This window comes from Vicia villosa, linkage group LG4 (genome assembly GCF_029867415.1).
Source record: "Vicia villosa cultivar HV-30 ecotype Madison, WI linkage group LG4, Vvil1.0, whole genome shotgun sequence".
In the NCBI taxonomy this organism is placed as follows: domain Eukaryota; kingdom Viridiplantae; phylum Streptophyta; class Magnoliopsida; order Fabales; family Fabaceae; genus Vicia; species Vicia villosa.
Window position 1 is genome coordinate 193852144 of NC_081183.1, and position 10974 is coordinate 193863117.

Genomic DNA, 10974 nt, shown 5'->3' on the forward strand with positions numbered 1-10974 from the left:
TGGTTCCACACCAGTTCTCATACCAAAAATTAACACAGTTTCCTTTCCCAATGCTCCAACAAGTGTTATCAATAACATTATGAAGTTTGGATTTGATGCCACACCATAAAGAGGAAGATAAGGGATAACTTATCAAGTGGCTCTTCTTTCTTGTTTTGTGTCTGATCAGGGCTGCACGTTGGTCTTACTAACATAGTTTGAGGTGTTTTCATGAAAAATCTCTTGTTAAAAGAAGTAGAATTTAAAGTCATCATACTACCTCTTGAGACTTTTAGCCTTATAACATGAGTTAGGCTCTGATGTCACTTGTTGACCAAATGACTCCAAACAATAAAAGGGTGAATTGTATATTTGAAATTCAAAAAAAAAAAAAATTACATCATTACCCGCCCCGCCTTATGCCCGCCAAAAAACGAGCGGGGCGGGCATGCCCGCCAAGTAAAATGGGCATCAAAATCATGTCCGCCCCGCCAAGATGGCGGGTTGGCGGGTGGCGGGCTTACCCGCCTATTTTTATTTATATTTTTTTAATAGATTAATATGCTTTTTTTACCTTTTAATTAAACTTTTCACTTATTTTTTAAAACAATTTTTTATAAAGTCCCAAACCCAACCCGCCAATTTAAAAAGGGTGCGCGGGCGGCCCGGCGGGCCCCGGCCCGTTTTACCACCCCTACATTAAAGCAATTATATTACATTTTTTTGATTAAAAAGTCAAAAGCAGATCCTTAGGATTTTGACTTTACAACTATTAGTATGTAATAATTAGGATTAGAGTTTTGATTTTATTTCCTGTTTTAGGATAGGATAACATTTATAGAGAATCAATTTTCAGCATTATTTGATTGTACAAAATTAAATATATTGCCATATATATATATATATATATATATATATATATATATATATATATATATATATATATATATATATATATATATATGGGACGACTCAAGTGAGAACACTTGGTTATTATGAGAAATAAGAACAATGAATCACGACCATTAAATTTTGATTTTGTTGATTTTAATGGACTGGATTGGTTTCTCTTTCTAAAATCCTTAATATTTATTTTAAATCAACATAGAAAGAGAAATCAATCCAGTTCATTAAAATCAACAAAATCAAAATTTAATGGTCGTGATTCATTGTTCTCATTTCTCATAATAACCAAATGTTCTCACTTGAGTCGTCCCCTATATATATATATATATATATATATATATATATATATCAGTTTTAACAATCAAGTGAATAAAATAATCAATTTTCCGCTTAGTATTAGAGCTAGATTTGAATCATTCTTAATCTCTTTCATCGACCCAACCATGGAAGAAGAGAAATAGAAGACACACCCACAGAGACTGACATAAATTTTGACAGCTCGTTAGATGGGGTTTCACTTCTCGTCACTAGTCATAAGTTGAATGGCCGAATTCACCTTCATTGAAAAAGGTGTGTCCAAATGTTCTTCAAGAAAAAGGAAAGAGAAATATGTCATAGAGGATTCAAAATAACCTAATAAAGGAGAACCCCGCCTCTAAAGGTGGCAACAAGAGAAAAAAATTTAGCCATGTCATGGATCCTCAAATCTATGAAAAATGAAATTGGAGAAAATTTCATGTATTATGATAATGCCAAAGAGATGTGGGATACAGTTAAAGAAAAGAACTCCAATATGGACAACACATTTTTCACCTTTGAAGTTAAAAGCCTCGTCCATGATCTAAAACATGGGAATTCCTCTATCACAAACTACTTCAACAATCTTAGTCGGCATTGGCAGCAATCGAAGACCTGTGAAAAGGTGGAATAGAATCATCCTTTCAGCAAAGAACAATTGTTAATGGCACCTTGTCAAAGGTTACTAGTACTTGTCCAATTATTATTTCCAAAGATATTACTTACTAGTGCTTGTCCCGTTATTATTTCAAAAGGTATTACTCTAAATTGTGTATCGTATGTGCCCAAACTTGATTGCAATTTGTTGTCTATTAGCAAATTGACCAAAGATTTAAGATGTGTCGCTAAATTTCTTCCTAACACTATTATAAATTATATATTTTATGACAAAGCTTTCACCTCGACCAACCAAAAATCGAGGTATATGTCTTGGGAGCGTCATGTTTAATTTTTTTTTAATAAAACATACAACCTATACCCTCAGTTTTTCCCAAAGCCGAGAAAATATAACTACTAGGGACCTCACTTCAAATCCCAGATTTTGCATTTTATGTTTTTAATTCAATTGGTCTAGGGTCGCTATTTCTCCCTTCGCGTCTTTCTCTTTTCCTTTTTTTTATTTATCTTGAATTTTATTTATTTTGAAGTACGAAGTTCATATTTTCAAATGCATTTTTTCTATAATTTTTATTTTTAATTTGTATTATCCCTCTAATACATGACTCAACCGATGGGTAATAATTTCTATAAAGAAGGTGAAAATCTTTATAGAGGGAGTGAATTGTGATATGTGTGTCGTTGTTAAAAAATGGTCATATTGTTCCCACATACTAAGTTAATGATATTGTAAAAAACAAACCTAGAGATCTTTAGACCAAAGAGGATAAAGAAAAGGTATCGTGCACTTTGAAAGCTAAAACTATTATTACCATTTCTCTTGGTATTGATGATTTTTTTTTCATTGTAATTCTGCAAAAGAAATGCGGAACACCCACAAATTATGAAGTAACAACTGAGGTAAAAATGATAGAATTAATATATTGACTCATGGGTATAAATTGTTCTAGATAAAACTTGAAGAAAATATTCGAAACACGAAAAAAAATGATTTATTCACATTGGACTCGAGAGATCCAAGTTACTCTTGTTGATGGAATATTTTTTGGTAAATAATAATGATATGAGTTGACAAACACAAATTGTTATTGTAAACAAAAATTAAAATTTTCATGAACGATCCAAACATAGTGATATTTTATTTCATAAGATACGAGAGTTAGTTATTGAAAAAAATTTGTGATAGAGTATTGTCACACTAAAAAATAATTTATAGATTTTTTATAAAACTGTTGAAGATTAAATTATTCTACAAATTAAAAAATATTTAAAATGATAAATTTGAGAGCTTGATTTAAAGAAAATACAAATTAAATCAAATATCTTTTAGAATAACTAGTTACATAACAGTTCTAAGAGTTCTAAGATGTAAGAACCTTCATCCCACCCTTTACCAAGTTGACCAATATATTTAAAAAATGTTAATTATCAAAAAAGAAAAAATTAATCTATTTGAGCAGATAGGTTCAGAATTTGTTTGTTTCATTTAAAAAAAATATTTATATTACATTATTTTATTTAAAAAAATCAAATAAAAAATTATTTAAATTATTTTTAATGAATAATTATTTTGGATATTTCACTATAGTTTTTTCAGATATTAATTTTTTTTTAAAAAAAATCAATTAAATTTAAAGCTATTTTGAATAACTTTTTATAAAAGAATATTTTTTAGATATATCTTTTTGAAAAAATATGTGTTTTTAATAATTTTTTTTTTAGAGATTAAAATTGACCTTTCAATTTAAAATAAATTCTAATATTTTTCAATTTAAAAAATATTTTTAAAATTTATAAGAAAAAGAACCTTAATACACCTCAAAAACTGGATAGGTTTGTAATGAAAAACTCGTGATAATGACTCTTTTCTAGATATTTTATAATGACTACTCGGATGTTTCATTTGAATCATGCAAATGAAATGAGTTACCAAACCTCACACTCATCAAACAACACTTAGAACAATAATACTAAATAAAAAACATGTAATAGCAATTTATAAGTTCAAAAGAGTAATCCAAAAGCAATATTTCCAAATAAGATTTACTTTTACCTAATATAGAAATGAATATTCTGATAACATATTTTTGTTGTATAATTTTATCAACACTTGAACTGTCTCATTCTGCATCTAGATCAATAATTAGTATCCCATTATATCAAAAAGGAATTCAACATCCTCAGAAAGAAGCCACAACAGATATATACCCAATAGATAATGCATATGCAATATTCTTATGGATTGGTACTCCAGTACAAATTGTACTTGTTATGGTAGACATAGGAAGCCCAATTTCATGGTCACAATGTGACCCATGTAATAGTTGTTACCCTATGCAACGCCCAACCTTTAACACCAGGGCATCAAGTACCTTTAGAGAACTTGGTAGCTACTCAGATACATGTTTGATCCCAATGATGAGGGAAGTTTTTGGAAACAGCACTGGTTGGTCATGTAGATACAATGTGAAATATGGTGCTAGCCATCAATCTCATTCATTTGGTCTAATGGTCACCGATACGCTTAACCTTGAACATTCTGGTATAGAGGTTAAGAATTTCATCATAGGTTGTGGAGATTCATATGAGGGTCCATTTAGAACTCAATTCTCAGGTGTTTTGGGTTTAGGGCGTGGTCCTCTTTCGCTTCAGAGTCAACTCAAAGCAAAGGCATTTTCTTTTTGTCCTGTAAGCCAAAGATCGGACAAACCTTCATCTCTTGAGTTTTATGATACTCCACCAGAAATGGACCAACATGGTGTTGTTGTTGGTGATAATACTTCCATTATGGTTGCCTTGACAGAGAACAGTGGATACCCTTTTCTTTACTTTTTGCAATTTGTTGGTATAAGTGTTGATGGGTTTATGTTAGATATTCAATCTAGAGTTTGGGGTTATGGTTTGAACTATGATGGTGGGGTTATCATAGATATAGGAACAATGTTAACTTATTTACCAACTGATGCTTATAGTGTGTTCAGATCAGAGATACTTAGAACAGATCATAATCGTACAAAGACGTCGGGATATGAGGTGTTAGAATTTTGTTATAAAGATGATTCATCTAATGTGTTTCCTTCTATTGAGCTTCACTTTCAAAATGGAAATATTGCAGGTCAGAATTTTGTGTCTTACAAGTTGAACAACAACCAGTTACTCTTCATACCAGAAGAAGGCATTGTTTGTCTATCATTTGCAGAAGGAAAGAGTTCTGCTCTTACAGTAATTGGTAGTAACCAACTCCAAGGAACTTTGTTGACGTATGATCTTGTCAATCAGATCCTTGTTCTTACATTCAATAAGTGTTAAGAGACTAACAGGAGCATTGGTTATTTATTTGATACTAATATGTTATCTATATGATTTGTTCTTACATTGAGATTTTTAGCCTCCCCTTAGCTAGCCAATTTACTATATAGTGAATAAGCTTTACACTTTTTAAGATCTGTATTTTAATCGATCTTTTACAGTTTATATGGTCAAAATTAAGTTCCAGCTTGGGAGAGGATTGAGTGACTTGGTCATAGTAGTTTGAATTGAACTCCGAAGTAGCTGAATTTTCACAAAGAAACAAAAAATATATATAATGTTATTCGATTTTTAACACAGGATATAGCACAAATTTTAACTACATGCGCAAGTTTACCACCAGTGAACTATATCACCAACAACTTACTATCAGAAAGAAATATAGATGGCTCACCAAGAGTATTAATGTTGTTTCAAAACCTATTTGAAAGTAAATGATAAAACTTACTATAAAAAAATTAACTAAATTGGAAATGTATGATTGTAAACATAATATTACAGTTCAAAATTGCACATAACACATTCCAGTTTCGAATTTCGAATCACTTTGGTAATTTAATGTTTGACAAAGCTGCAAAATCTATCTCACTGTAAAATTGGGATTCCTAACAACTTTCTTGGTAGTAGCACGTCTCCTGCAAATAATGGTTCATAAGTTGTCAAATCAACGTCTTCTTCCTCCTTCCACTTTTTGAATTTTCTTCCTATGCTTTGAAGCACTGCTATCTATGTTGAGAATTATCTTCGGTGGGTTTGTAAAACTGAATGAAGTAGCAACAGCCTGAACAAGTACAGTAAATTGTACCGTCATTATATTGTAATTGTATACAGATCTAAACAGTCATTTTTACCCTGGATATTTCAATTTTATTAACATACATACAATACGATAAACCCTTTATCGAGGAATTTAAATACCAAACATCCTTTATGTAGCCATCTTACTCATTTTTTTCAATATTACTATTACTACTGCTACTACTACTTATTTAATCGTTACAGTCTAAGTCTACCCTATTATGAATTTAGATAATAAAATAAACAGAAAATGTATGTTTGTACCCGCTACTTCAGACCTAGATCAGTATAGATTTGTTGTCTATTTAACACGCATGGATATATTCATAAAGTTTAAGAAATGTGAAAACAACCATAATGTAAAATATGATATGAAAAAGATGTACCTGTAAATCAAGGCGGTGAACATTGAATATTTCCTTCATAGAATGTGCATTATATGCCAATATATATGACCTATATGCGTCTTTAGCTAAAGTGTTCAAATGATAAACGCTGCCCACTATCTTCTCCTGCAAAACCACGTGAGAGTAAGATAAGCTAAAATTGGTTGTGTTAAATATTCTCTTAGTAGTAGTACTAGGGGAAGGAGGAATATACCAGGTGTGATTGTACATTTGCAAGCTTTTTATCATTAAAGTCATACTCTTTCACAGGAATCTTCGCTGCCTGAAGTAAAGCAAAAAATTAAAATTTACTGATCCAGGATAATCTAGTAATAACTTTTCAAGCAATATAATACTTTATTTACATTTCACCGCCTAATTTTATACAATGCCAAAGAGACCAAAACTATTGGGTCCCCTTAACATTATAAGCATGACACAATCTTAAGGTTTCCTCAGGTGACCTATATTGCAGCTTTAAGGATAAAGCTACTGCATACATTAGAAGCACCTGATTAAATATGTAGCCAAGGGAATAGATTATCTAACCTTCAAATAGCGAAGAAATTGCAATTCTTCGGGAATCAGGAAAAGTAGAGCATTTCCTTTTCCACCTTCCCCACGAGCAGTTCTACCAACTCTGTGGATATATTCCTGGAAGCATTTAAATAACATATGTTATATTGTGCATTGATATATAAATATAATAAGAATGTTAAATTTAAAAATTAAAAAAAAAAAATTGAACAAGATCATGATAAAAAAAAATAGCACCTTTGGTTCATCGGGTGGATCATACTGCACAATCCAGTCCTACAAAGCAGAAAAGGAGAAAAAGTGATAAACCTTTTACATGTCTTTAAATGTTGTCAAACTAACAAAACATAATGGCAGATAAAATACAGTATTTAACTCAAAAATTGATGGTAGCAAAAACCAAATTAAATTGTTGATGTGTTTTTTCCTGTATGTTCAAACTTTTGTACTATTTGATTTCTCTTCGTAGGTTATTGTTAGGAATAGGCCCTCACTTACGAAAATATACAGGAGGACAGGAGGGGTATGGAAACGCTCGTGGAACCAATTGGGCAAAAAACGGTTACTTTAAGATAGTTGGGGGGCTACCACCATTAGTTACAGGCAGCAAGGGGTCACGGACATGAACATATTTGGGGAGTAGCAAAAGAATATAAAGAGCAGGGAAGGAGGTACAAAGAGCATCAGTTGAAATCGGGGAGTATTTATGACAGGTGAGGCTCACAACTTCTAAGAATTACTCTGCTTTATTCATTCTTTCACTTACCAAATCAGGGTTCTTATTTTTTATATTTATCTGGTAACCCTGTTAGATTTGGTACCCTAACATTTACCATTGGATTTCACATCCAACATTATCCAACAGTCACACCTATAAGTTTGGTACCTTAACATTTACCACTGAACTCATATCCAACAATCACCTAGGAAACAATGCTATAGTACTGCAGAATTCCCCTTTTTTCATTATCTTTATAAAAAAATTCTTTTGTATCCACCACCCCATTAAAAAAATGAAGATTGTGTTGATGCAAGTTTCGACTGAGTACTATAGTTTTGGGCGAACACCTTAAGAATCTGACACAACTGAATTGAATTACATTGCAGGTTAGAAATATATTCAAGTAAATTAACAAGAATTTAAAATATACCACATCAGGTATGTCAAGTCCACGAGCAGCAACATCAGTACAGAGCAAGATCCCATTTTCTGCTTTGCAGAAGTTGAAGAAGGTAGTTGTTCGGGCATGCTGCTTTTGTTTTCCATGAATATTTAAACAGTCTAATCCAATGAACTTAAGAAGATCGGCATGGAATTTGACAGAGTTGCATGAAGAGAAAAACACCATCACTTTTTTTGATTGAAATCTCTTCAAGAATGTATATAGAGCAACAAAACGCTGGGCACAGGGAACAACAACATAGCCCTGTTCCAATCCTTCAACTGTGACCTACATCGATAAGGAACGTGTCAAATACTATGATAAAGCTACAGAAAAATTTCAGAGATCGTTATAAAGTGGTGAGGCATCACCTTTTTTCTCCCATCATCTACATCAACATAGACAGGAGGTGTCTGGAAAGACAAGCGGGCAAGATCTTCAACCTGTAATTGAACGAGAAAGCATTTCGAAAGAACAGAGAATAAGTAACCGATATGCTTGCATTCCTCAGATTTCTCCCTTTCAAATATAACATGCATTGTCAAGCATTAACTTTGTGTATATCTAGTGAAAAATTATATGGCGGTAAAAAATTGAGGGAGTGAACAATTGAAACTAGGATTTGCATTGGGGAAAGGTGCATGATGAAAGATAGAACTTAACAACAAACCTTCTTTGTTTGTGTGGCTGAAAACAAAGCCGTCTGTCTTTTCTGTTAAAAATGAGAAGCAGATAATTAGACATGCTCATAAAAATTAGGTAAACTCAAAGTTTAGATATTAGAAACCATATTAATATAAACTCAGGAAAACATGGAGAGGGGTATAGCAACTAAATATCAGCATAAAAACCTTAACACATTAACAAATTGACCACAAATATTTGTAACCTTTATGAGAAAAATGGAAATGGATACCAACAATATACCTACTTATTAGAAGAGAATCACTGTTTTTGTCAGAAAAAAAAAAGTTTTAGAATGTTACAAATTTGACTGCAAGCAGCTGCTGATATTAAAAAAATCAAAATTTTCCAATGTACTTCTCTCTATCTATTATTACTTATTACTCCTTCTAGGTACCATAGCATTAATTAGTAGAGTTAGTTAAGTTTTGCTTATATTTGAGAGTTGTGACTACCAAATATGACTTTCTTATTGCTTATTTTTAGGCCGGAGAGAGTATAATCGCTAAATTATTTTTCACGGGATTGGACAAGATGTACTCTCATGACTTCATTAAACTTCATGAGTTCCAATACCTTTGGAAGTATATTAATGATCTGCTTCATTTCTTCCTCAAAGTTTGCTTCCAATATCCTGTCTGCTTCATCAGCAATGAGACACTGTCCAATCATAAAAGAGCTCGGAGTAAGAATCAAACAAGTCGACATAATAAAGAAATAAATCCATAAGTTAGCATCAAATCGATATAATAAAGAAGTAAATCCATAAGTTACCTTCAAGTTTTTATATATGAATCCTTTAGTATTCTGAAGGTGGTCAAGAAGACGACCAGGCGTTGCAACCAACAAATTTACCCCTTTAACAATACGCTCAGCTTCTCCCTTTCTACCGGAACCCCCAATAACCAATCCAATTGTTTGTGAATGATACTTGAGTAGTTCCTTTGCCACAGCATGTGTCTGAATGGCAAGCTCTCTAGTTGGACAAATAACAACAACACCAGTTCCATTACGAGGTGTGAACTGAACATTGTACAACAATTCAGCAGCCGGAACTAAAAACGCAAGTGTTTTTCCAGCACCTGTTCTTGCAGCACCAAGAACATCTTTTCCCATCAATAGCGGTGGAATAGCTTTAGCTTGAATCTGCATTTCATGATTCAATCAATTATATTAAAATCTTCATATTACGCGACTAATTAATAAATAAAATCACAGAGGAAAATGAGTTACCTGAGTCATACGGGTGAAACGCATATCATTAATAGACATAGAAGTAGGCTGAGATAAACCTAGAGACGAAAATGTCTCGGTGCTCATAATTCCAGACGACTCCGTGTTCTCCACTTTATTCTCTTCTTCTTCGATGTTGTCTTCTTGTTGTTCATCATTCTTCTCCTCTTCCTCCTCGGATTCTGCGGTTTCTTTATTCTCTTGTTCTCTTTCAACTTTCTGTTCCGATTTACGGGATCTTTTTCTCTTGCGGTGCTTCTTTTTCGTATTACTCTCATTGATTTGGTTCTCGTGCTCAGGTGAGTTGTGGTGGTCGAAGTCTGCTTCGGCCATAACTGCTGTTGCTTTTGGTTTCCTGTAGAATTTCTGGAACTCTGCTTTTCGTTCAACACTACACTATCTAGCCGCGCTGCGTTAAACCCTAGTTGTTTTCACATGTTTTTCTATTTAATTAAATTTAACCACCCAAACAATCAAATTTTAAAATGACTAAAATATCCCTACTTAAAATGTAATAATTTCATTTCTACACAAATTTTTAAATGTAATTTCTCTTCTATTTCAATTACCCTTTTGGATTTTTTTTTTTAAAATAACCATGTATTAAAAAAAAATTACGCAAATAACCACGTTTCGAAAAAAATTACGCAAATAATCAGGTTTCTGAAACCCTTAACACCAAGGCGCCATCTCACATGGTTTATTCCCTTTTTTTTAGTCCTAGGCGCCATCTGACATGGCACACTCAGTCCTAATAAGCCATGTCAAATGGCGCCTCCTTTCAACTTTTAGGAGGAGGAGCCATCTCATATGGCGCCTCCTTGTATATTTTTGTTCAATTTTCCATTAGAAAATGCACCAAGGCGCCATCTGAGATGGCTTATTGCAGAAAAGTTGTACATAGGAGTCATCCCAAATGGCGCCTCCCTTCATCTGATACAATGGTGGCGCCATCTCACATGGCGCCTTGGTGTCAATGTTTTCTGAAACTTGGTTATTTGCGTAATTTTTTCCGAAGTATGGTTATTTGCGTAATTTTTTTCTAATACATGGTTATTTTTAAA

At 32.7% G+C, this 10974-nt stretch overlaps 2 protein-coding genes across 2 annotated transcripts; one reads left to right on the forward strand and one right to left on the reverse strand.

Annotated features, from left to right (window-relative positions):
- Positions 1–3864: 3864 nt before the first annotated feature.
- LOC131598619 (protein ASPARTIC PROTEASE IN GUARD CELL 1-like) lies at positions 3865–5109 on the forward strand. The gene has a single exon (XM_058871202.1). It carries the CDS (start codon positions 3865–3867, stop codon positions 5107–5109), a length of 1245 nt encoding a protein of 414 aa, XP_058727185.1.
- A 444-nt stretch (positions 5110–5553) lies between these two features.
- On the reverse strand, positions 5554–10335 carry LOC131596581 (DEAD-box ATP-dependent RNA helicase 27-like). Its single transcript, XM_058869277.1, has 11 exons — positions 9911–10335; positions 9452–9823; positions 9254–9337; positions 8664–8705; positions 8365–8436; positions 7982–8281; positions 7068–7106; positions 6843–6947; positions 6508–6576; positions 6294–6419; positions 5554–5890 (listed from the first exon to the last, which is right to left on the reverse strand). The coding sequence occupies exons 1-11, from the start codon at positions 10241–10243 to the stop codon at positions 5774–5776; spliced, it is 1659 nt and encodes a 552-aa protein (XP_058725260.1). The 5' UTR covers positions 10244–10335; the 3' UTR covers positions 5554–5773.
- Between the last annotated feature and the right edge of the window lie 639 nt (positions 10336–10974).

Coding starts and splice junctions, on each gene's coding strand:
- LOC131598619 (XM_058871202.1), top strand. CDS start 3,865: ATGAATATTCTGATAACATATTTTTGTTGTATAATTTTATCAACACTT.
- LOC131596581 (XM_058869277.1), bottom strand. CDS start 10,243: ATGGCCGAAGCAGACTTCGACCACCACAACTCACCTGAGCACGAGAAC. Junction 8,706..9,253: donor TCATTAATATACTTCCAAAG/GTATTGGAACTC, acceptor CATTTTTAACAG/AAAAGACAGACGGCTTTGTT. Junction 6,420..6,507: donor CAAATGTACAATCACACCTG/GTATATTCCTCC, acceptor GTGGTTTTGCAG/GAGAAGATAGTGGGCAGCGT.